Source organism: Carettochelys insculpta, chromosome 4 (assembly GCF_033958435.1).
Source record: "Carettochelys insculpta isolate YL-2023 chromosome 4, ASM3395843v1, whole genome shotgun sequence".
In the NCBI taxonomy this organism is placed as follows: Eukaryota; Metazoa; Chordata; order Testudines; family Carettochelyidae; genus Carettochelys; species Carettochelys insculpta.
In genome coordinates, this window is record NC_134140.1 from 49,036,042 (window position 1) to 49,062,690 (window position 26,649).

Consider the following 26,649-nt stretch of genomic DNA (forward strand, 5'->3'; position numbering starts at 1 on the left):
GCTGGTTAACAGCACTTGCATTAGCGTTGTTGTCACTCCTGGAAGCTTTACATTTATTTTCTTTTTGGGTGCCACTCAGTTTGTGTGATCTCCATGAGTCTAGTGATTCACAAAAATTTTATCTGTGGAGAAGGTAAAAATTCTGTATCTGCAATTCCACTTGTCTAAAGATATCCTTTGCAGGATTCTCACTAACTTGCCCATTTTCTCTCAGTTCAGAGATTTACACGTTCACTTTTTAGTTGTATATCTTGTTTTTTATTTTTCTCAGATGTATTTTACATCTTTCATCATCTTGAGTTAGCTTTTTTTTCTGGGAACTTGATCTCCTGAACATCTGAAGGAACTGAAGGGGAATATTTGGCAAGTAACATTAATAGTTGGCAGTTTTGTGGTGGTAATGGCACATGACAGACATTTGGGCTTCACAAATGTTACCTTTATGTGACAAAAGCCATTTATAATGTCTAACCATGAGCCACATTCCAGGAATGGAAAGGCTTCTAACTTTCAGAGGAAAGTTTCTGGAACAACTTTCTAATGGTGAGGAGAGAAGAGGCAAGCAACCTCTAACTACTGTTAAAATGGACCTGGATATGTTTATGAACAGGATTATGTAATGGGGTTGCCTGTGATAGCAAGGAGTCAGACTTGATTATCCAGGAGATCTTTTCCTATGTTCAAGATATTTAAGAGAAGCAGTTACATGTAAGTAAATTTTTTGTCAGTCTCAAACAACTCCTATTGAAGACAGTAGGAATTGTGTGTATATTTGCAGGTGACCTGACCTGAAATTAATTACTAGCCAAGAAAAGATGGGAGATAGAAATTACCTTAAAATAAAATAACCTACTACAAAAATCTGTGCAGAAAATATTCATATTAAACCAATCTTGAACTAACAAGCATTAGAACTTGCTTTTAAAGAAATGACAATCTTTATATTTCAGATAGGAACACAATATCTTGTTTCTCTGTGAAATTTTGTTACCTCTCTGTGGAACTCTTTTGTCCAGCAACATCTGTAATCCAGCATGATTTTAGTTAGCCAGATGACCACTTATCATGGGTGTAGTCAGGTTTCCTTTAATCCCATAAAGTTTGTTTATAGAAACTAAACCTGGCTCTGAGTCTTCTGTGCTGTTATTTAGCTGTAATTTACCCCACGTGTCCTCTAAGAGCCCAGTGGAAGTGTTGGTAGTGTTGCTAGATGACATTGACCTCCTGTGGTCCGGCTCATCCTCTCCGTTCTGCACCTGCCAGGTCCCAAAGGTGCTGGATGAGAGGCATTCAACTTGTATTTAATGACAGTGGGATAAATATCATATTTAAAATAAATGATACTTCTGTACTATATTAGTTTCTAGGTCTTCATTCAACAATTAAAATACAACAAAAGATTTAATTAGATTGAAAACAGTAAGATATTAAATAACATATGCAGTATGTGAAGATTTGTGCTTGGAACAATACTTGAAATATTCTTTCAGACGTCTGTCTTGCTTTCTTTTTAAAAAGTAGTCACTTTATAACTTTTGTGCCCCTTCCACTTTTTCCCTTTCACTCAGTGGGTGTGAATTTGAATGTTGACAAATTTGAACTAGGAGCAAGGTACAAAATTGTAAGCTAGGGTAATAAGTCCCTGGAACAATTTTATATGGGACATGATGGTTAGGGGCTTGATTCAGGAGTTCCTTGGTCTGTTTTACTCAGGTGGTCTGACAAGATAATCATAATGGTCCATTCATGCCTGAAAACCCTTGAATTATAAGCATACAAAGTGTTCTCCCCTCCCTCACTGGTAGGACTGGTATCTCACTTCTTCCTTGGGCACCCATATTCTGAAAAGTAGCTTGCTAAATTTTTCATTTCCTACAATTGCTTTGATAATTTACTAGACTTTCAAGGCCCATCCCTAATGTTTTGTCTAAATCTGTATACAGTTAACCTTCAATTTAATGAACTAAAGGGAGGAAGGGTGTCTGTTTAAACCCAAACATCCGTTAAATCAGAGCGTTTACTGCCCATCCACTCCTGCCAGACTCCCCGAGCCCCAGTCTCCACTCCCCAGAAAAATGCCTCTACCCACTGTTGTTGGAATCACTGCCACTGGAGGAGTTGTCGGAGCCCAGTGCTGCGTTTGGGGACCCTGCCACACATCAGCAAAGGCCACTCCTGCAAGGGCCCCTCTGCACACGCCAGCAAAAGCCCTGCTGTGGCTGTGGGCCCTGATGTACATGGCAGCAAAGCCTCTACTGCAGCCTGGACAAGCTGCCTCTGGAGCTGGCACACGCTCCTCTCACCGGGATGGGGCACGTATGTGAGTGCTATTTGCTCATGTACACACCCCACCCCGATGAGAGGAGAATGTGGCAGCAGCAGCTCATCTAGGCTGTGTCAGTAAACACCCTAACATACTTTTTGAGGGGGTGGGGGAAGGATTTTGGATTTTCTGGAGGTGGGGCTGGTAGATGTCCGTTGTTTCCAAAGCCCACTAAATCAGGGTCAGTAAAATCAAGGATTTGCTATATTTTATATCAAATATAAATGTCTATAGTTGTACTTGTGTCTTTATGTACAGTAATTGCTTTCTGAGTGTCCCAGAAATAAAAAAATCTACACTTGATCCGTTTTGTCTTTAAGCTGAATGGGAAGAAATGGCAGTGGGCTGTATTTAGCACCTAACATGTATTTTGGGTAGTCATATTAAAACTAGGGGTATCTTAAGACCTATATTCAATTTACAAAATTGTTTTGTATTGGTCTCGTGTATGAGTGATGGAGTCCTTAAATCTGTGTTTCTTGCCTTTCCCTAACCAATGATCCAACCCTGCTATCATTCTAAGACATTCAGTTTGAGCAAGTGTTTATCTGTCTGTTCACTTGCTATCAAAATGTCTAGAAGCTTGACTTAAAAAGCCATAAAATTACAGATTCTGTCATTTGTAGGCATTACAAGATTGTGTAAAAGAAATTCGGCAGATATATTCATAGGGAATAATAACTGAGATGTCATAGTTCTTTTAATCCATTTTGTGTAATGCACACAGAAGTCTATTTTGAAGCTTTTGGCAGTTTAAAGGCATATTGCTCTTTGGAATTAGCAGTAACCGGGGCTCTAATCTTTGGCCTGACAATACCAATAATGCATTGCTGTAGTTGTCTCCATCACTATACTGATAGAGTTCTCACTGTTTAACTAACTCCTTAATGTGTATTTTAAGTCTGAGACAGTATTTTTACATTATTGTAGAGCTCTTTAAAACACTAGAATATGGAAAGCCTTCCTGAGAACTTACTTAATATTTGCAGCTCTCCTCTCTTGTTCCTTCTTTCAATATTATTTTCCATTTTTTTTGTCTTTTCTGTGGTTTTCTTTCTTATTTTTTTTCCTAACCCATTACTTATGTATACTTCAATAGATGAGCTATTTTGTTTTTACTTCATCCCACTTTGCACTTCTCACTAGCTTAAGCTTGACTACTCAGTACTTTCTTGAATAGAAAAGAAAGAATCATGGGGCTAGAAGGGACCTCAGGAGGTCATCGAGTCCAGCCCCCTGCTTCAAGCAGGAGCAACCTCAGCTAAGTCATCCGAGCCAGGACTTTGTCAAGCTGGGACTTAAAGACCTCCAGGAATGGAGATTCTGCCACCTCTCTAGGCAACGTATTCCAGTGCTTCACCAGACTCCTGGTGAAGTAGGATTTCCTAATATCCAACCTACTCCTCTCCTTCTGTAACTTCAGACCATTGTTCGTTGTTCAGCCATCTCTCACCACTGAGAACAGTTTCTCTCCCTCCTCTTCAGAGCTCCCCTTCAGGAAGTTAAAGGCTGCTATTAAATCACCCCTCAGTCTTCTCTTCTGTAAACTGAATAAGTCAAAATCCTTCAGCCTCTCCTCCTAGGTCATGTGGTCCAGCCCCTTAATCATTTTCATTGCGTTCTGCTGAACCTGCTCCAGCACGTCCACATTCTTTCTGTACTGGGGAGGGGAACTGGACACAATATTCCAGATGTGGCCTCACCAGTGCCAAATAGAAGGGAACAACAGCTTCTCTAGATCTGCTTGAAATGCTCCTCCTAATGTACCCTAATATGCCATTAGCCTTCTTGACTACATGAATGCTGGGGGGATTTGAAGAAGACTTGAATACCACGTGTAGGTCAGTGTTAGGGAAAATTCATGAAATGGTTGAGAACTGTCTTGCTCCTCTTTAAAACAATGTGGATGGGAGGGCAAGAGCAAAAATTAATAATAGGAGAGCATGATGAGCTAAACCAAGATTAGTTTGAGCATGTTGCTCAACCGTACAAAACTTATGTATTGAAGTTATAGTGTGTGTATATATGTATATGCATGTTGGACCTCCTTGGTCCAGCACCCTCAGGATCTCACTGGTCCTGAGCCAAGGGAGTTTGCTGGGGAGGTCAGTTCTGACCCTCCAGCCTGGCTGGACTCCTGGCTGCTGGCATCCCTGTCTGACCACATTTGCTGCTGCGCTAGAGAGTTCTGGTTTAGACACATTCATTGTTTACAAACAATAGAACCTATAACCGTATCTCAGCTGTGCATCTGAACTTCCTTACATTGCTTTTAGAGCAGTTGGGAGAGATTTTCAATAGCACAAAAGACAGCTAAGCACCAAACTCCATTGCCGTTTCATGGAAGTTGGACACTTACTTTCAGCTTGTGCCACTGTAATGTCTAAAATGTGAAGTTTTATGGTTAGATTTTTCTTAAGCTTCAAGCAGTGAAACATATTTAGGGTTTTAATATATTAAGAATGATCTTGGATGGTACAGGCGTCAAGTACATGGTAAAGACTAACTATGATACTACCCTGTTCTGCATTTCCTTAACTTGTCTCTGCCTTCTCTTACATTGAGTCATTTCTACATTTCCTTATTAACTTCTCTGCATACTATTCAGAGCTGTGCTGACTGTTCCAGCTGGTCTTTATCCTGTCTTTACACACAGCTTCTTCAGTGTTCTGTGCTGTGTTCATTATTTCTAGTTAGGGAGAGTGGCAAAAAATCCCGTCTTTGGGATCACTTGTTGTTCCTAGGATAGTTGAAACAAAGTGGCAAATGTGCTTGTTTCCAGTAGCTGCTGTGTGTGCCCCTCCCTGTAGCACTTCCTCCTCTTCTTGGGACGGAGAACAAGAAATTCAGTTAAGAAATGAAAAAGGGCACCTGTGAGAAGTATTATGCTCTAATCACTGAACTAGTCCTTTATTTTGACAAGTGATGAGCAAACCGCAAAAGTTTTGGTTTGAATTAATAAGTAAAATAGAGGGTACTTCCCAGAGCTCTGAAGCAAAATTTTTTTTTTTAGGTTTTTGGCCCTAATTTATACTGTACAAATTGAAAATAACACAAGGAGCTGCTCTTTGCTCCTGTGGCATTATTCAGTGCTCTCTGTCTTTCCAGAACCCAGGAAATAGGGTAGCATGCAAAAATCGGTGGCCTTTTATTTTGAAAGGAGATTGGGGGTGGGGATTTTGTTTAACTTTGAAACCTCAGTTCTTTTATTCAAGTCAATTTACCTGTCTCTCTAATTTTTTGAGAAAAATACATATGGTTTCATAGGCCTGTCAACTGTTTTTATTCCTTGTGCTTGTTTCTAATTCTCTCCTTAGGGAGTCTTCGCTCTTGCAGTTCATCAGACTGCTTTAGCAAAGTGATGCCTCCAAGGAAAAAGAGGAGACCTGCGGCGGGAGATGATTTATCTGCTAAGAAAAGTAGACATGATGGGTATGTCCTCTTAATTTGAGTTAAGAATGAAAAAGTACAGTAGGGTCACAACATTTGTGAGGGTTTAATGTTGAGAACCCTCATGAATGTTGAATTTCACGAATACGTTGAACTCCCAGACAGCTCTGGGTGGCAGCAGTGGGAGGCAGCCACCAGTGGCAGGACCATGGGGAGCTGGGGAAGCAGCAGCCGCCGGTGTTCCCCTCCCAGAGCCCTGGGGATGTGTCGTCCGCCAGCGCTCCCCACCTGGAGCCCCAGGGACATGGTGGCAGCTGGCACTCACAGCCCTGGGGAAGCGGTGGCTGCTCACAAATAATTGAATTTACAAATGTGGCACTTGCCAATGTTGTGATGTTGCTGTAACATTATCAATGAATAGCTGAGGTGATCATCTACCTGTGAAATGGTAAAAATGGTATTAAATGTGGGATTCTGAGCGTGTAGCTCAATGAGCAAGGATGACTTTGTGGTTATGCCACTAGATTATGACTCAAGATATGAGTTCAAGTCCTGTTTTTTGCTGTAGACTTCTTGTGTGATATTAGGAGAGGTAGCTTAATTTCTGTGCTCTAGTGTCTCAACTATAAAAATGGGCGTAATACTTTCTTTGTCTTGTCTGTTTAAACAAAGATCTTTAAGGGCGTGTGCACAGTAGCTAGATAGTGGGTGCTTGTGCTATGTTGCTCTGCTGTATAATAAGTGACTCAAAAGGCAAATAAACCCATAATAAATATCCTCAAATGGAAAATGATTTTTTTCTAATTGCCAGCTTGGGATCTTATCATAATGTCTTACTCAGACTGGGTTCTTTCTAGTTTGTTCACTATCACAAGTAATAAGGGTTCTGCAAGCCAAATTAGTCCCTAAATTATGTCTGTGCAACTCTATTGTGCTTAATGGGGGTTGCTCAAGGATAGCTGACTTGGAATGTACTAAAATAAATCTGATGATGCTGATGAAAGGAAATAGAAGGTAGCTCTCTCTTTGCTTTGTTGGCTTGAGAGTTAAAGGGACAAAAAGCAGTATATGTGCCTTTCTAAAACAGATTTTTTACTAATTTTCAGAAATAATGGAAATAAAAAGTAAAACGGTGCAGAAGAAATATTACAATATGGCAAATGTGTATATAGACAGCAAATAGCATAATAAAGTGAGACCAGAAACTATATTTTTTAAAATAAAACCTAATAGAAATGTTTATATTGCACATGTTCTTTGCCAGAAGGCTGAGGCAGAACATGAGATCCGGAAAGCAGTTCTGTCTGTAAACAAGAATGACTTTAGTACAAATAGTAAACAAAGAATGAAAAGATGGTTATATTTCTAACATTTTTGTTTTAATAATTGAAGGTAGGGTGTGTCATACAAGTTAAGAAATTAAAAATATTTTACAGGTGTAATTTTAAGAGCCTTCCAAATGTGAAGAGACATGATGATGTCTGAGAATTAGTTATTTTACCCCATTAAGCTCTACAGATGTATTTCAGTATTCATTTAGTTCTGGGGTAGAATCAGACATGTTTTTCACTGGCAGCTGGGGAATGCCCTACCCCTTGACATTCCTTTCAGTTTTATCTGCCCCAAAGCAATCAGTGGCTCAGGCAGACTTCCCTGCTTCAAAGCTTTTCCAAGGAACATTTTGCCTTTTATTTCATATTTCTAATTGGTTGATAATTCCCAGCTGTGTCCTAGGACTCCGTCTGTTTCTTGTAGAGTGAGTTCCCTTGGTTCGGCTTTGCCTTTTGAGGTGTTTATGGGGTCTGGTGCCCCTGCAGGCTCCAGGGGGCAAGTTATGCTGACAGGCAAAGGGAAAACCTCTCTGTCCTGCTTTTACACACCCTTTACCAAGGATCTCACTGTGGACCTCAGTCTTCTCTGTGGGTGTAGTTCAGTTCTGTTCATTTTGCCCCCACTCCAGTCTGGGTGGTTTTGCCTTGTCCCCTCCCTTTTTTCCAGGCAGGAAAGGAATCAAGCTTGACTCCAGGAGCCTCTTCCCTCTAGCAATGGCAGAAGAGCTGTGTGCTAAGTGGAAAATAATGCTGAGTGCATAGCATAATTACTGAGTGTGGAATTCAGCTGCCCTTTGGCCCTCCATCTTCCTTCAAGTTGCAAATGGAAGTTACTGGAGACAGCACTTGAGAGTGCAATAAAGGGCCTTTGGGCTCAGTTTACTATCCTTGTTGCCATCCCAGTAACAAAACAAACAAGCAGTCATGTGAACAACAAGAAGTCCTGTGGCACCTTGCAGACTAACAGATGTTTTGGAGCGTAAGCTTTCGTGGGCAAAGACCCGCTTCGTCAGATGCTCCAAAATATCCGTTAGTCTGTAAGGTGCCACAGGACAACTTTTTGTTCTCGAAGATACAGACTAACACGGCTACCTCTCTGAAGCAGTCATGTAGCACCTTAAAGACGAACAAAATTATTTATGAGGTGATGAGCTTTCGTGGGGCAGACCCACTTCTTCAGATCTGGAGATATGCAGTACAGCACTGACAGCTTTATAACACAGAGATCCAAAAAAATTGAAATAAAAACTGTCCTGTCAGTTAGCATTGCAGTGGAATGGGCCGTACTGTTAAAGACCTGGGAATATGCTTCTTGCAAGAAAGAGACTTTATCAGCAGATTACAAAGGGAAATGTGTGAAGTGCAGTTTATGCTCAAATTCAGTAGGTTGAGGCTTGGCCTTAATAGAGCAATTATCTCAAGCATTAAAAAGACACCTTCCTGCTCTTTGATATTCATACGGGTCTCAGGCAGCACACTTAATATTTCACTCCCCTCTTCCCCACCCTTCACACCCACCCCCTTTTCAGTCCTATGTGTCTGATTTGTCAGTTTTTATTTCAATTTTTTTGGAGCTCTTTGGTATAAAACTGAAGAAGTGGGTCTGCCCCACGAAAGCGCATCACCTAAATAAGTAATTTTGTTGTTCTTTAAGGTGCTACATGACTGCTTGTTTGTTTTGTTAGAATGCAGACGAACACGACTACCTCTCTGTTACTATCCGGGTTACAGATCTTCAGGTGTTTCTTGTTGAGATCCAGAATAAAGTCTCCAGGGGAAACAGACCCACCTGGCCGACAGCAATCCTATAAAGTAAAAAGTAGAGTCTCCGGGGAGGCTATTTTTGAATGTTGTTACCTTCCTTGAAAGATACAGAAAGACCCCAGGTGGAGGATGTGGAACACGATAAGCCCAGACTCTTAATGCAATGAGATGGCTAGTCACTTAAAATATGAACCATATCTGAGTCCAATATTAATCTTTCCTGTGAAGCTTGTCAATATTCCAAATAAAGTGCTGGTCCTTGCTTATCTTCAGAATGCAGTATGGTGGATAATCCTCAGTGTCTGGGTCCCCTGCTCACCTTCATGGAGTGTCTTATTAATGCAGAAAAGACCAGATTACAGACATGCTGATTATCTGGGTGCACCTGCGTATGCATATAAAAACGGGGAGATTTCTTCTGGCTTCGGGGAGAAAGGTTAACTGCCTGACTCAGCTTTGAGATACCATCATTTCAGCCTTGAGCATGAAAGCTTTCAGGTGGCATCAGCCGCGATATAAAATTATGAGGTCTCATTTGACACGATCCACGTTTCACAAGCCGTGCTTATAGCCATGAACCGTATTACAGAGATGATCCCTCTCAGCCTAAAAATCCGGTGGACTAAGGGCTTCCTCTTGAAAATGATAGTGGGAGTTAAATCTGTTTCATGTATGTATAACAAAACATTGCTCACTGATCTCTGATGCAGGAGCATTAACAATTTCAAGATACAGAAGTCAAGTCTTTTGCTGGGTGAGCATTAGTATCTACATTCACAGAACTCTATTACTTGGTTTTTAGCTAGTGCTATCCGTCAGCAACAGTCTTCTTCACAGCTCACTGCCCCGGGAGAAATACAAGATCTGTATTTTACCTGATTTTGGATATTCATATTTGAAAGATGATTTTGCTTCCCACCCCAGAGGTACACTGCTGTGAAAATTCCATTGTAACTAGGGTCCTACCAAAAGTAACAATCCGTTTTGGTTGATTTCATGGTCTTGGGATTTTAAAAATCATAAATGTTATGATTTCGTCCATTTAAATCTGAAATTTCACAATATTGTAATTGTAGGGGGGTGCTGACCTGAAAAGGAGTTGTGGGGAGGTTTCAAAGTTATGATAGTGAAGATTGTAGTACTGTTACCTTTGCTTCTGCTCTGCTGCTGCTGGTGGTGCTGCCACCTTCGGCTTCTGGCAGAATCACTGCCAGTGACAGCACAGCAGTAAGGACAGCATGATGTGGTATTGGCACTCTTATTTTTGTGTTGCTGCTGCCGAAGCATCGCTTTTGTTGCTGAATGCCTGGCCAACGGCTGCTGCTCTTCAGCTCTGGATGCAGCAAAGTGTAAAGGTGGCTGTATTGCAATTCCCCCACTAAAATAACTTATGAACCCCTTCCTCCCCTCCCCAACTCTCTTTTGGGTCAGGTCCCTCCCCTGTTTGAGAAATGTTGGTCTCCCTGTGCTATCTAAATAGTATAGGAGAGAAGTGTACATAAGACCAGATTTCGTGGTCCATGACGCATTTTCATAGCTATGAAAGGCCGTAAGTGTAAGAGATCTTTGTGCTTTAGGGTACTGAAGAATAGCAAAATGTATCTGTTTGTCTGAAAATTTTCTTTTTTCAAGCAGTAAGGGCCACAGATTCTTCACACTTAAGAGAACTACAGATTATCCAGAACATAAATGGTAACAGATATTAAAACATTTGTTTCATTAGAAGAAATTATCTCCATTCTCAGCCATATGTCAGATTGCTTTTTGTTTAATGTATAGTCAACAGTCTGGTTGTTTAGAAAAGGAGAATGAAATTATCCAGTCAATAGAAATTCTAACCTGAACAGAATTTCCTGGGGCAGAGCCCCAGTTGGCAGAGACTGACCAAGTGGTCTGACCGGTAGGCTGAAGTACCCACTGCAATGGATAGGTTGACTTTATTGCTTTAAAGAAAATTTTCAGATAAGCACAGGTACATTTTTCGTAAATCATCTTTTCAGTGGACTTCATGAGACAGTCTTTACAGTTCTAGAGAAATTTGACTGTCCATAAGCAAGGTGGCATATATAGGTTGTTCTTGGTGTGAGCCTCTTGTTATAGAACTAAAAAAAAAAAAGTGGGGGGCAGAGGTTTGAGTATCTTCATGTTTATGACTTATCCTTGTATATGAGACTGCTGAGCCCCCACTTTACCCAGCAATCTGGATTGCCTCATGCAGTGGGATGCTGTGTCAAGCCTCTGCCAGCTGCTGCACTTGATCAGACACCTAACTAAGATCCATGATTGCTCACCCAGCCATGCAGATAGACCAACGCTGGTTACTTAAGAAATTTGCAGTCTGAGCTCTACAGACTAAACAGAATGAAACATGCAATGTCTGGGCCTGACAAATGGTACAAACAGGTTAGAAATTCTCATTACGCAGGCTGGGACCACTCTCTCCCATTCAACGTCTTCATCCTCCAGATGTGTGTTTCCAGGTGTTGAGTTGTGGGGACGGGTCCAGGTGATGATGTCACTTACCTTCTTTTGTAGTTTCTTGTAGCTTGTTGGAAAGATCTTTTTGATGTAAGGATCTGGCATTCCCTGTTAGACTGCATTTTCTGTGTCTTCTCTCTCAGAAGTTTTCTGGGAAGGATTTGGGACTGGATACCCTTTTATCAGCTGGATACTGTATTGTTATACCTGAAAGGCTGATTGTGGGTGTTCCCAACCTTACAATATATTTCAGTAACACGCATAACAAACTTTATAACTTTGCATACAGTGATAGCACATACTATCCAATAGGCTGTTGAAGTTCAGCAGATCAAGACTTTTCAAATGATACTAAGGAAGCATACTATGAAAGTGGTGAATATAGGGTTCCATCTTTCTGCTTTGGGGTACAGACTGTCACACTTGCATACACTGATTTTATCCTTACAATATTTTTGTGAGGTAAGGAAATACAGGTTGCACCTCCGAAATCAGGCATTCCCTGGTCCAGCAACATTCCTGGTTTGGTAGGACGAGGGCTGGTCCTGGACCAAAGGGCTGGGGCGGGAGGCCAGCCCAAGCTGGCCTTCTGGCACCCTCACAGTAGGCAGCTGGCCAGATCTGGAGGCAGTGTACCTCAGCAGCCCCTCAGGGGACCAGGACTGGCATGCAGGTGTGTCTGGGCAGCCCTGCAGGGAGCTGGGGCTGAGCCATGGTGCCGGTGACCCCTGGCAGCCTGGCGCAGAGCCAGGGAACTAGTGTCCTCTGGCAGGCTTGTGCAGAGTTGGAGCCAGGGAGCCGGCATTTTCTGGCAGCCTCACGTGGAGCCAGTGCTGGAGAGCCCTCTGCAGCAGGACAACGGAGGTGCCCATGGAGCTGGGGGCATTCACCACAGCGGTCCGGCAGAATCCTTCATCTGGGACCTCTGAGGTCCTGAGGGTGCTGGACTAGAGAGGTGCAACCTGTAGTATTGCCCCTCCTTTACAGGTGAGGAACGTAAGTGAATTGCTGAAAGTTTTGCGGCAAGTCTGTGGCAGAGTTGGAAATTGAACCCAGATCAGGAGTTTTAGTCTAGTTTAATAAACAGAAGACAGACATGACTGTCTGTGTTTTCATCTCCATATGAAGTGACTTACTGAGAAAGACTTGAATGTGAAAGGTTAGATGTGACATAGTCAGAAAAAGGTTGTTTCGTAAATCATTCAAGTTGTGTATGAGCTTGAAATAAGTATGACTCATCGGCCAGTTCTAATTCTGTTAAGAATCAGTAACTGATTGTTTTCTAACAAGCCCTGTTTTATGTTTTTATCCTACTACCAAGATAATTAAAGTTCCTTTTTAATGGAGCAGCAGTTCTTGTGACAGTTTGTCTCCAGAATCTGTCACTGCTTAAGTAGGGCCATTACAAATTTGGAGTTCAGTATACCAGTTTATGAATCTTTATTCTCTTGATTCTGGAGCTCATTTGGGAGAAACGTGTGCTTCAGTCTTTTCATTTAATGATTAGTTCTCCTTCTGGGGATTGCAATGTTAATATCTGATGCTTGTAGTTTAAAGGTGAAAGATAAGTAACTTACTAATAGCTGGAGTTCAGTAAACATGCTATTGATTAGTTGCTATATAGAGTGTTGTGAAAAATTTAAAACAGGCTTCATAGAAGCAGTAAGAAAATGGAGGTTCGTGGGTGACAGGTTATTTATAACTGGAGTTTGAAAGGCTCATTTCTCTGGTTGAGGAATAAGCCTCTAACCCTTTTGCTATTTCTAATGGCTGAAAGCAGTGAAAGAAAACTTCTTGTGGCACAGTGGTCCCCAAACTGAGGCCCCCTCCATGGGGGGAAGGGAGCACCACCCAGTTATGCTTTGGTTCCAGACCAGCTTTGTTGCCAACTGCAGCTCCATTTCACACCCTGTTCCACTCCCAGCTGCAGTTCCATCTCACACCCTGCACCACCCACTGGACAGCTCTGCTTCAGTCCCCACTATCCCCCACCAGCTGCCTTCAGCCCAAGTGACTCTGCTGAGAGAGCCTTGGCTGTGCAGTAACGGAGGGAGAGGTGTGGGCAAATTCCATTAGCAAGTAGGTGGACCAGCAGGAAAAGTGTGGCGACCACTGCTATAGCGTGGCTTTGCCAGAGCAATATTTTTCAAGCATTATTGTTTAGTAACCTTAATTTCTTTAGAAAGGTAGTCAAATAGCACTTTAAAGACTAACAAAATAATTGATGAGCTTTCATGGGACAGACCCACTTCAGATCATAGCCATATCACAACAGACTCTATATATACTCTATATACCCTATGGCTATCTCTCTGTCACTTAATTTTTTTCATGTCAGTAGACCCCTGGCAGCAGGAGGGCCAGTGGCCAGGAGCCCTGCTGGCATCCTGTTTGACAGGCTGGTGGTAGGAGGGCCAGGAGTCGGGGTAGGGACAGTGGGGCAATGGCTCTGGGTGGGGCCAGGGCTGGGAGCAGACTGGGGCTAGTGATGGGGATGGGGTTGGCAGCTGGGATCAGAGCCAGGCTGGGGGGCCAGTTGCAGGGATTCTGGAATTGACTTTTGTTGCTCCAGTAAACTCCCTTGTTTGGGACTGGTCAGATCCTGAGGATTCTGTACCAGGGAGGTCCAACCTGTGTTAGGAAGATGATACTGCAATTTGAACTGGCTAGCTATATCTTGACTACAGGGCAGTTTTTTAAAATATAAATTAATTATTTTCTCCATTTTTAGCATGTATAGAAAATATGATTCAACTAGAATAAAGACAGAGGAAGAAGTCTTTTCAAGTAAGAGGTGCTTAGAATGGTTCTATGAGTATGCAGGTAAGCTGATATGTACCAATGCCAAATCCTGACAACTGTCTAAATTTGTATTTGACATTTAAAGACATGATTTAATGAATATTTTTATCTAGAAATTTCAATCTGAATATAAGGGTTGCTTGGTAGAGGAAAGCATTTTAAAAGGAGTCTTTAAATATCCTGTTTATAGACAGAGTCCAAAGAGCTCAAGATGTACCTGTGTCTATAAGAATAATTGGTATACCAGAAGCAATATTTACTTCAAGACCAAAAACGTTTCAAATACAGATAATGTGTTACTATTTTGGTTTAAGTTGTGTGCAATTAAAAGTAAACTAGTAACTGCACATTAATAAAATCAAGCTTTAATTGTGATTTAATGCTAAAATATATACTAAAATTTGAGAGGAGGGATAGCTCAGTGGTTTGAGCATTGGCCTGCTAAACCCAGGGTTGTGAGCTCATCCCTCAAGGGGGCCATTTAAGGATCTGAGGCAAATAGAATATATATATATATATATATATATATATATGTGCATATATGGTGATACACATCCTACAGAAATGGAAGGGACCTTAGGAGGTCATTGAGTCCTGCCCCCTTGGCAGGACCAAGCACCATTCCTGATAGTTTTTTTTTTTTTTAAACCTATTTGTCGCAGACCCCTAAATGGCCTCTTCAAGGATTGAGCTCACAACCCTGGGTTTGACAGGCGAATGCTCAAACCACTGAGCTATCCCTCCATCTAAAAAAAGGGATGGTGCTTGGTCCTGTCAAAAGTACAGGGTGTTGGACGCAATGACCTCCTGAGGTGCCTTCCAGCTCTATGAGATGTGTATATATTGAATTATGTTTCTAGCTGAAGATTGTTTAACTCATTCGTTTGAGCTGTTGTGCCTGGTGACATTGGCCCGTTTTAAAAGGGGAAGGAGGTTAGCCATATTTTGTTTGTCACTTCTAAATCTGGTTCCAGTTCTAATTAGAAAATGGAACATGTTCCCGAGATCACATTTATTGAAAGAGTCCTTTCCTTTTGTTTTTTTATCATTGAACATGGAGGGTACATTTTAGCTTTATTCTCACTGTTGTGTATTGAGCAGGCTAGAATTAGCAATTTCTGCTAGGCCCACCTACAGTAAACTCTTTCATATCTGGCATCCCCGGGGCCAGGAGGTTACCTTATATTCAAATATTCTGGGTAATAGAGAGGTATACCTAGCAATGCGTAACACAAAAGAAAAACAAGATTAGATATTAACAAACAAACAAAAACATATGCAGAGTACTTTATTTACCAACAACAGGAGTATTGTACACTGTAAACTTACACTGTATTTATTTGTATTTACTTTCATTGAAAACATAACTAAAATTTACTTATGGTTAAAACGCCGATTATTTGTGCGTTCCGGATGACAGAATGCTGGATAGGAAAGAGTTTACAGTATCATGATATACTTCAGTCTCTGATGACATACAGGCAGTGACCTGCTATTTTTCCAGGATGGTACACAAAAGCCTGTTAAAGGAAGATATTTGAAATAGGAGAAAATAAATCTATAGATCTATAGTACTGCAAAGAACACTGAAAAGAAAACTGAATAGGCGGTAGACAGAGAAATGGGACTTTGCCCAGTTTCTTTGAAAGCATGCCTAGAACTTATTGTGACAATTGTAGTCTTTTGGTGGGGGGGGTGCAGGGGGGCGCGGTGGCTGCTGGTTATGTTAAATGCTCTCATCTCTATTCTTTTTTGGCATCTATACATGTAATAAATTGCCATTTATTTTTGGTGGTAATGGTATTAAAGTAAAACATGATTAATATGAATCAAGCTAGTTAAAGGTTTTTGTGTCTGGTAAGTTGGGAGGAGAGAGAAAGGCAGGCACCTTATTTCAGATTCCTTGCCTTTCTTTGTGGCTGTGTGTGGATTTTCTGTCCTTGTTAGGACTAGTGGAATAACTCATTCCTGGCAAGAGCTCAATAGAAAGAAGGATGAGAGGATGGCAGTGTGTGAAAGAACTGTAGTTTTCCACTAGCTGCATCTGCAAAGGTGCTGAGAAGAGGGCAGGGAAGAGGGGGTGTAGTTCTGTTCAGAGGGATGTTGCAACATTCCTAGAAAACACATTTTCAAATGAGGATCTTGTATGTTTACATCACAGTTTTTTCTCTTGTACAAAAAACACACTGTTTTTCTAATGTGACTTTCCCTTACAAAGTAGCAGAAATCTTTTTTTTTTTTACCTGTGCATGTTTTGAGGTGGCTGGATGGGGGGCAGAAGGAGGAATAATGGGAAGACAGGGAAATGTATTTAATGAAAAGCTTGTTACTTCTAAATTGAAGACTGAATATTTGAGCCTGATATAAGACTGACTATAACACAAAAGTGAAGGGTCATCTACCATTCACATTATAAAATCTTTTTTTTTTTCAAGCCTGTTTGACTGATTTTTATATACATCTAGTAGTTTTCATACAGCATATTGCAGAGATTGTGATGTGGAGTCTTGATTTGATTACCCCTTCTTGCTGTTATATTTTCTACATCATGTTTACATAGCAATTACTTTGCAGAGTTTTGCAGGTTTTTTTTTGTGTATGTGAGCTCTCCATAATGAGGCATGATATGGTATTGGTGCCATGTGAATAAAAATAGACCAGAGTCTTATTTCAGATTTTTTTCAAATGACTAAGAAAATAGTTAGAATTAATATAAATAAGTAAATTGTGTATTAGGTTCTGGGGATGTCAGTTCTATAGTAGTATAACATATATTTATTAATCAGCTATGTTCTCTCCTTTTGAAAAAATCAGGTAGGCTCATAAAACTATAAAAAAGTCTTGTTATTAAGATAACTTTAAAACAAAATTGTTTCCTGGCTAGAGCCTTTAATAATTTCCAATAACCATTGTGTTCAGTTCAGCCAGTATAGCACTACATTGGTACTGAGCCATTTGCAAAGTGTTCATCCTATAATACGTTGCTTATTTACTTCAAAATTGCTGCAATTACTGGGTACTGCGGTAGCAGTTTTTTAAAAAAGGGAAAGATAGTACTGATGTGTGCTTTTGCATTACACTTTGCAAGAAATGAACTTTTAGAGTAGTTTAACATCTTGTAAAGGATAAATATTTGTCTGTGTCAAAAAGAGAACTAACTCCTACAGAAGTTCTGCTTATTCTGCAAGAATACTTATCTTTACAGAGTGATGTGCTTGCACTGAATTTTAATTTAAACAACAATATTGTGTGATATTATTTGATTGTAGGAACTGATGACATTGTAGGTCCTGAAGGCATGGAGAAATTTTGTGAAGACATTGGAGTTGAGCCAGAAAATGTAAGTTTTTGCTTTTCGCAAAGTATGCTTAAGTCACCCAAATGACCATGAGCCTGCCTTGCATCTCTCAGTCTTTTATCATCCAAGTTTTGAAAGTTTTTGAAAGGGATACTGAAGAAAAAATTGTTTAATGGAGAGACGTAAGCCTGGCAGGTTTATTTTGTTGCTTTGGCACACCTGAAAATCATACCAGAGACCTCAAAAAAGTGAGTGTTTGGATAGGACTACACTATTTAGGAATAAATTGTGTTTTTTTGTGTTTGTTGACATTCGTTCTAAAGAGCACCATTTTCACTCAGCCATCTGTGGATATGTCTGCACTTCAAGATGGAAGATCTCAGTCTGAGCTCAAGGAGACAGACATAATTCTGCCAGCTCTGATAGTGCTTGTGTGCTAAAATTAATGTACTTGGATCTTGCGGACTGGGTAGCTAAAATTAGAATGTAGCTGGGTCCTGCTGCTTAAAGTGACAATATTTGAAATTCTTAGGGCTAAGGTGTCATCAGCTGCAGCTTTGAAATATTTCCATTTTGAAAATCTGTAGAATGGCAAGCTTGGATTTCATTTGGACTTTCCTTGACACTGCTTTCTAGATTTAGTATCTAGATGTCATGTATGCACATTTTAAAGATCATGTGGGAGAACAGTTCTGCAATTTTTGTTTTATTAAAACCTGCCAGCCCATGTTGGCTCTACTCTGCGCTGGTTAGGCCTCAGCTGGAGTATTGTGTCCAGTTCTGGGCACCGCAGTTCAGGAAGGATGTGGAGAAATTGGAGAGGGTCCAGAGGAGAGCAACGAGAATGATCAAAGGTCTAGAGAGCAAGACCTATGAAGAAAGGCTGAAAGAACTGGGCTTGTTTAGTTTGGAAGAGAGAAGATTGAAGGGGGACATGATAGCAGTTTTCAGGTATCTAAAAGGGTGTCATAAGGCAGAGGGAGGGAACTTGTTCTTCCTTGCCTCTGAGGATAGAACAAGAGGCAATGGACTTAATGAACAGGATGAAGTTGAATAAAGATAAATGTAAGGTGTTGCGCTTAGGAAGGAATAATCTGTTTCACTCATACAGAATGGGAAAATACTGTCTAGGAAGGAGTACAGCAGAAAGGGATCTAGGGGTTCTAGTAGATCACAAGTTAAATATGAGTCAACAGTGTGATGCTGTTGCAAAAAAAGTAAACATGATTCTGGGATGAATTAGCAGGTGTGTTGTGAACAAGACACGAGAAATCATGCTTCCGCTCTACTCTGCGCTGGTTAGGCCTCAGCTGGAATATTGTGTCCAGTTCTGGGCACCCCAATTCAAGAAAGATGTGGAGAAATTAGAGAAGGTCCAGAGAAGAGCAACTAGAATGATAGAAGGTCTGGAGAACATGACTTATGAAGAAAGGCTGAAAGAATTGGGCTTGTTTAGCTTGGAAAAGAGAAGATTGAGGGGGGACATGATAGCGGTTTTCAGATATCTTAAAGGGTGTCATAAGGAGGAGGGAGAAAACTTGTTCTTCTTGGCCTCTGAGGAGAGAACAAGAGGCAATGGACTTAAGCTGCAGCAAGGGAAGTTTAGGTTGGACATTAGGAAAAAGTTCCTAACTGTCAGGGTGGTCAAGTACTGGAATAAGTTGCCAAGGGAGGTTGTGGAATCTCCCTCGCTGGAGATATTTAAGAACAGATTAGATAGATATCTATCAGGGATGGTGTAGATAGTGGTCGGTCCTGCCGTCGGGGCAGGGGACTGGACTCAATGGCCTCTCGAGGTCCCTTCCGGTCCTAGTGTTCTATGATTCTATGACTTAAATTGCAGCAGGGGAGGTTCAGGTTGGACATTAGGAAAAAGTTCCTAACTGTCAGGGTGATCAAACACTGGAACGAATTGCCAAGGGAGGTGGTAGAATCTCCATCACTGGAGATATTTAAGAAGAGGTTAGAGATGGCTTTCAGGGATGGTCTAGAAAGTGCTTGGTCCTGGCATGAGGGCAGGGGGCTGGACTTGATGGCCTCTCGAGGTCCCTTGCAGTCCCACTTTTCTATGATTCTATGTTCCTGTGGCCTGTGCTGCATGGTAGACTCCCCCAAGTGGGTGTATGCAGTGACCACCTTAAAGAAATATAGTAGATTAGCAACAAGAGTGGTTTGTGAGGAAGTTGGCTCTACATAGTTGCGCTACCGGAAAACTGTCCTGTTTCTCCAAGATCATCTCTCACGGGACCTCAGATTCAGTGGAAGGAACTGAGAGGGTCTGGGCCACTTGTGCCTTTTATAACTTTTAGCTCAGAATGTTTCATGCATAGGGCATTTGTTTGAGCCAACAGCTATCGGATTAATAAGTTTTTTGAAGTTTTGCGACACTTGGGAGTCACATTCCACAAATGAAATATACTGAGGCAATGCTCTCTCAAAGAACCACAGTAACTGACAAACCTTATATTTATGAGAGCCTTTATGTTGTAATAAATCCTAGCTACAGCTAGCTGAAGGAGGGTTTCAATCACTCTTTATATAATTCATCATTCTTTGTATTATACCTGTGTTTTAAGGTGTGTCTACACTGTTGATAAAAGACCTGTGACTAAGCTTCAACTGGCTTGAGTCAGTTGGCTTTGGAGCCAGGGCTTTAAAATTTCTGTATAGACTTCAAGGAATGGACTGGAGCTTGGGCTTTGAGACTTCACTCGGGGGGAGGACCTCCGAGCCTGGACTGCCTTAGCCCAAATATCTACAGTACAGTTTTATAGTCTTTTGTTGTGGTGTGGTCATGCTTTTTAGGGCCCTGTCATGCTGTACAGACAGTTTCTGCTCCAGAGTTTAAAGATGTGGTTTGATGGACTCTGTACATAGGCTTAATCAATTGAAAGGTAGGTGGAAAGAGTAATTTAACATAGAAGTGCTTCTGAATAAGTGAGCGGTGGAATCAATTTGTAGAACTTTTTTTAGAAAAAATATTTTTCTATCCCAGGACTTCCAATATCCTGCCTGTTCCACTCATGTTTGAATGACTTTTAGTCTAAACAGAATAAAAGTATTTGGCAAGCTGTCTATTAATAACTGTTTGAGAAACCTTTTGTTACCATTGCCGCCTCATCCTAATATGTTGTTTCCTTTTTAAACAGGTAGTTATGCTTGTTCTAGCTTGGAAATTGGATGCACAAAACATGGGTTATTTCACGTTGCAAGAATGGTTAAAAGGAATGACATCCCTGCAGTAAGTGTCTTGAAAAAGGTTACAAGTCTTAATTTTGCTGTTGTAAGTGTAATAATATAAAATAATCAACATGTCTGTTTGTACAAAAAAAAATTAGTGCACAAAGTGGAAGACTCCACTCTGGAGAACTAGACATAAGTGTTTATTTTCGGTATTGCAAGTATGGCTCACTTTCAGACACTTGCAGTGTGTTATTGTAGTTAGGCTGACGAAGCACTCATGGCTTAAAATATCAGTGCAATGGGCAGAAAAAAAAGGAGGGGGTGGCTAATCTGTTCCATACTATAATATCTATAATCAAGCACTCTTTTACCTCAGCCTGAAATAAGACTTCAGACTCTTTAAGTCTCAACAAAAATCACATCTCTTTCAAGTTGCATAGTAACAGAGAAATAGCCGTGACAGTCTATATTCTGTCAAAACAAAAAGGCAGCACTTTAAAGACCAACAAAATAATTTATTAGGTAGTGAGCTTTCAGAACAGACTCAATATTGAAGGCACAGAGAACCATTCATAGAACACCGAATTTCAAATATAGTGACTGTTCTAGATTCTAGTCTATATATCCAAATTATTCCAAAATGCAGCCTGCTTAGGAGGGTTCTCATTTGCTCCTTGACATTCTTGTCTCCTTGTGGTACCCAGTTCCTAATGCACTTCTGTAGGAAACCCTCCCAAGGCCTTTTCCCTCTTGGGGCTCCTCTTGGCATTTCTGGCCTACTCCCCCCCTGCCCCCACCCCAACCTGTGTCTCTGTCATTTTAGAGTGGACCAGTCTGTTGAAGTCCAAAAGATTCAAAGTCAATGTGGATGTGTTAGGACACAGTGCCCGGCTGCTTTTTTTTTTTTTTTTTTTAACACAGAAGTAGCAATAGGCGTCCTTCAGTCTCTAGGCTAAATTCGTATGCATCACTGACTGGTAAAACGAATTTACTCAGTTGGAATTACCATAACTTTGGTTGTGCCAGAAGAGACACACTTGACATAGACAATCTCTGCCGCACCTGTCATTTTTGGATGTTCTTTGAGGCTTTTTCCAGATGCCAGGGGACTGTCGAGGATGTCCTTTTGGATGCTCTCATCATTCATGTAGATTCCCAATCCAGCAGAGGTGTCTGTGTTTGAGGAGTGTTTAAGTTCTGCATATTCTGGCTTGCTTGAGCATCTCAGCGTTGGGAGACTGGGGATAGAGAGGAGTTGCCCCCAGCCCTGCGTCCCCCCTTGTGATGGCCCGGACTCCAGGAGATTCCAAAGAGTCAATGAAGACAGCCCATAAGAAATCTGTTGACTCTCTTTTCCAAAGGAAAATATAAGGCCCATGCGTTGCTCCCATACCAAAGTGTGCTGGTAACACGTGTATTTTGTCAGTTAGATTTGCCATACTTTCTTGTTCAGTTTAGACATTGCTGGCTTTTATGGTATGAATATTGAGTTCCATTTCAATGAAAGGAAGTCTTTCAATGAAAGGTCAGCTGCCTTAATGGGTTCCACTTATGTGAACTTGTTCACCACTTCAAGTTCATATTCGTTGATCTTGAGAGAGGGTGCTTCTTCAACTCCTTGGCACATTATGTTGGGTTTTTTTAGGTTTATGGTAAGCCCGAAGTCTAGGCAGGCTTTGCAAAAACTGTTCATGAGATTTTGGAGTTAGGCTTCTGGGTGGGTTTTTGCTGCCGCATTGTTGGCAAAGAAGAGGTGTTGAATGAAGATCTCCCAAATCTTGGTTTTAAGCCCGAGCCTTGCAGGATTGAACAAGTATATTCCCTCAGCTGAGGAATCAAAAACTTGTTTCAATAGCAAGGAGAATATCCCAAACAGGGCTGGGGCAAGTACACTCCCTTATGCTATGCTATGCTATGCTATGAATATGGAAAGCTTCAGAGACTGAGCTGTCATAGTGGACTATACTGCACATGTTTTCAGGGAAGGCTCAATTAATGGTTAAGAACTTAGGGGAACATCAAATCTTTTGTAAAGGTGCAAATAGTCTGTTTCTGCTGATATGTTCAAAAGCCTTTGGTAAAGGGTCATTTTTGTTCTCTACATTTCCCTTGTTGTCTCCACACGATTGTCATATCAGTAATACGCCTTTTTGCTCTGAAGCCATACCATGATTGAGGATAGATTCTGTCTATAAATAATGGTCAAATAACTGCAATATTACGATTGTAGTCAAACCCTTGTAAGGATAGAAAAATTGTAGCGATTATCTTAAAGCAATTTTTGAACTGGTGCAAACCCTGTGCAGGTGCTATTATTTTAATTTAAGTAGCTTACTTACACTTGCTCCTAATCAACTGAAAAAAGCCATCTACTCTTAAATCAAAATAAGTGTGTCTATGCTCGTGTTTGCACATTTAAAGAAATTGCTTTCCATTCATGCCTTTGGGTAAATTGATGCAGTGTTCTGATGTAGAATACATTGATACATGGAAGAGTGAAGACAAAGCTAATGATATTTGGAATATTTTTTTTTCCTAAAAGTTCAGATGAAAATCTATTGTTGCATAAATACCTCCTCTTTTTTGTAGATGTGATACAACAGAGAAACTGAGAAATTCCTTGGATTACTTGAGATCCTTATTAAATGAGCCTACAAATTTTAAGCTTATTTATAGATACGCATTTGATTTTGCACGGGTGAGTAGTTCAGGATTCTGACTTATTTTTTTATTGATTTCTGGGGTTCCCTTTCATATAACTAAAAATCTGGGACAGTCCAGTGATTAGTGTTCATTTTGGATGCAGTTGATCCCAGGTTCAATCGCCCGTTTCACCACAGACTTCTTATATGATCTTGGAGAAGTCAGTTGGATCATAATGCCTGTTGAAGTATGGCAGTTTCCACTGATTTCATTCACTCAGAATCAGAATCTTGGTCTCTATACCTTAGTTCCACATCTGTGAAATAGGGATAGTACAGTAGATCCCCATTTCAGCCTCCATTATCTAGCTTTCCATATTAATGTGGCCAACAGATCTATTCAACAGAACAAACTAGAGCTTTCCTTTAACACTTAAAAATGAGAAGAAGGTGATTGTCATCACAATGAGCTTTAAAAATCAAATGATGCCAAGCCCTTTACACTACATCAGGATGGCAGCCTGCTTGGTGGGAGAGCCATGTGGCAGCGACAGAGTTGGCTCCTCCTCAGACCTGCATGCTGAGAGTGCTGCCTGCCTGCTCCACACACGTGCCCCGCCACTTGGTAGGAGAATGCACGTGGCAGCTTTGGTGGCTCCAGTGAGTTGTCGGCATGGAATTAGAGCAGGGGAGAGAGCTGGGGGAGCCTGGCTCTGTGTGGAGTGGGAAACTATTCATTTAGAGTGGGGGGGGCTGGGAGAGCCTGGCTCTTGAGGGGAGAGGGAGGGCATTGAGCCATGTAGTATATATTTCTGTCTCTCTCTCTGTATATTGATATATAGCTATATAAATAATAAATATATAATACATGTCTCTTTGCACTTTATCCACCTCTATTTGACTCTTTATCCCTAACTGGTTGGTCAACCCTGCACTACATGAAGGAGGGGAGAAAACGTGACCAAAATCTTTCTCCATCAGTGTTCTAAGCCTCATATTGATCTTTGTCAAGATAAACATTAGACTTTTTCCTCAAAACTGTTCACATGCCTCACAGCCTGAAAACCTGATGTGTCAAATGCAGGCTGTGATATAGACACTAGTTTATAACTTTTTCAGAATATTGTGAGTTGCCTTCTCACTTCTTGTTAGCTAAGCATCCTGATCTGATTGAACTTTTCCAAGTACAAAATCTGTACTGATAATACTGTACTGTGATGGCTACCGGGGCTCATAATGGATGGAATGCTATTCCTACATAAAAACATCAATAAAATAGCTTGGAACTCCTCAGAGTAACTAGAGATAGAGCTTCCTGGGAATTTTTTCACAATGTATAGTGGAGCGTGAGAATCAGAACTTTTTGCATAAATCTATCTAATTTTTTTGGCATAATGAATAAAGATAGTGTGAATCTACAGCCAGTTGACACAAGGTCAAGGCCATGCTTTGTCTGATTTAAAGCAGGGTCTTGAACACACACACACACACACACCTCATAGAGTTGGGAGGTCATAGAGTCCAGTCCCCTGCCTTCGTGGCAGCACCAAGCACCATCCCCCCCCCTTTTTTTTTTTTTTTTTTTAAATTTGCCCCAGATCCCTAAATGGCCCCTCAAAGATTGTGCTCACAACCCTGGGTTTAGCAGGCCAGTGCTCAAACCACTGAGCAATCCATGGATTTCCAAAATACACCTGTGTTCCCAAAACACTGTGCTATTGGCTGTTCTACGTGTAGTTGCAGAAAGGGTCTGTTTCTTTTCAGTTGAAAATGAAACCTCAATTTTTCACAAAATGGAATTCCTGTTTTCTAGTGAGCCCTAACCAGGAGCTAGACTGATCATAGATGTATTGTAAGGAAATATAGAACAGCTCTTTGTGATGTTAGAGCACACATAAGGGAGCTTACATCTGAAGTGGTCCGTTTGTGTGGCAAGGCTGAAGATCAGGCACAAACAAAACAAAAACCCTCAAAGCGCCAAACATTAACAGTAAAGGCTAATAGACCAGGCATTACAAAAGCAATTTCAGACTGAACTGAGAAAAAAGATTTTAAGTAGTACAAAGCTTAGCTCTGTCATAGTAGTACAACTTTGTCATGGCCCTGGGTGACAGTATCACAGACATTGCAGCAACTGTAGTTGGTTCCTAGACACACAAGGAAAGGAAACAAAGCAAACAAACAGCGTAGGAACCTCAGAGTTGTGAAAACCTTGCAAATGGAGGTTGCTTGTAACTCTGAACAAAATGTTATGATTGTTCTTTCAAAAGTTTACAACTGAACATTGATTTACTGCATCTTTGAATCTAGGCCTATGTCTATATGGCGATATAAATTTGACTTCATTAAATTCGATTTTATAACACTAGGTTTCATAAATTTGAATTGGCTGTCCTCACCTCCCCACGAAGTCGAATCAGTGTTGCCACACTGAATTGCCAAACATCGACTGTTGCATCTGTGCATTTTGGGAACCTATCGCACAGTTCCCTCAGCCCTGTAGTATTCTGGGTTTTTTTGCTGTTGCAGTATGGGGAAGAACATGCCCTGCAAGTGGTTGTGGGTATGTGATGTCATCTTTTCACGTTGCCTGGCCCTGATTCCCCTCCCATGGAAAGCAGATGGCCATTTTTCAGAAGAAAAGACGTGAAAGTAGGGAATCCCAGGTGAAAGAAAAGCAAGGAGGCTGGCTTCAGAAGGTGACTGAACTATGTAAACTGGTTGCTCAGTTGCTTTTCCCACATGGAAAGAATACCAGCGACAGTCAGCTCTGGAAAATCTTTCCTACCTTTGGAACCTACACTGTGTGCGAGCCAGGACATGGTGCTGTCTGGCAGCATGGTCTGCACTGCACTGCAGGAACATCCTTTTGTTAGGTCTGAGGAGACTAGCTACATGATGTAGATGGGTCGGGGATAGACCCTGACTGCGTGGTGCCTGTGGGAGAGGTGTGGCTGCCCCCATACAAATGTGAACCACAGAAAAGAAGTTTCTCGGCCTCTCATATAAACATGACCCCTGCAGCCTAGCCGTCATGGGGGATGGGCCTGCGCCAACACTGAAAAAACCCTTGGCCTTTCCTGTTATATCCTGTGCAGGGAAGAAGCCACCACCCTGTGTTAGGGCTATTTTTTCATGGGTAGATGCAAGTGCTGTGCTGATAATAAGGAATTAATTCAAAATGGGCCCAGGTGCTCGTCTCAGTTTCTTGGGCTTTCTGGTGCTGAATTCAAATTCTCAGGCTTCGTGTTACCTACTTCCTGCATACCTGGAGAGCAGCAGAGATGGAAGTGGCCAGAGTGGACAGCTGTGGGGCATTGTGGAATACATATGGGACACCCCTGGAGGCCAATAGTCGATGTAAATAATTGCCATTCCCACACAATCATTAATCTGACCTTCTAAATTTGAAGTTGGTGCTATGCCGACTCGCTTTGT

At 41.2% G+C, this 26,649-nt stretch overlaps 1 protein-coding gene across 2 annotated transcripts in view; it reads left to right on the forward strand.

Annotated features, from left to right (window-relative positions):
• The window catches only part of DCUN1D4 (defective in cullin neddylation 1 domain containing 4), a 58,632-nt gene that overhangs the window by 23,544 nt on the left and 8,439 nt on the right, over positions 1–26,649 (forward strand). For both annotated transcript variants that reach the window (XM_074991810.1, XM_074991811.1), the window contains exons 4-8: positions 5,641–5,755; positions 14,018–14,109; positions 17,358–17,428; positions 20,536–20,627; positions 23,159–23,267. In XM_074991810.1, coding sequence (XP_074847911.1) covers positions 5,641–5,755; positions 14,018–14,109; positions 17,358–17,428; positions 20,536–20,627; positions 23,159–23,267 — 479 coding nt within the window. The remainder of the gene's footprint in view (positions 1–5,640; positions 5,756–14,017; positions 14,110–17,357; positions 17,429–20,535; positions 20,628–23,158; positions 23,268–26,649) is intronic.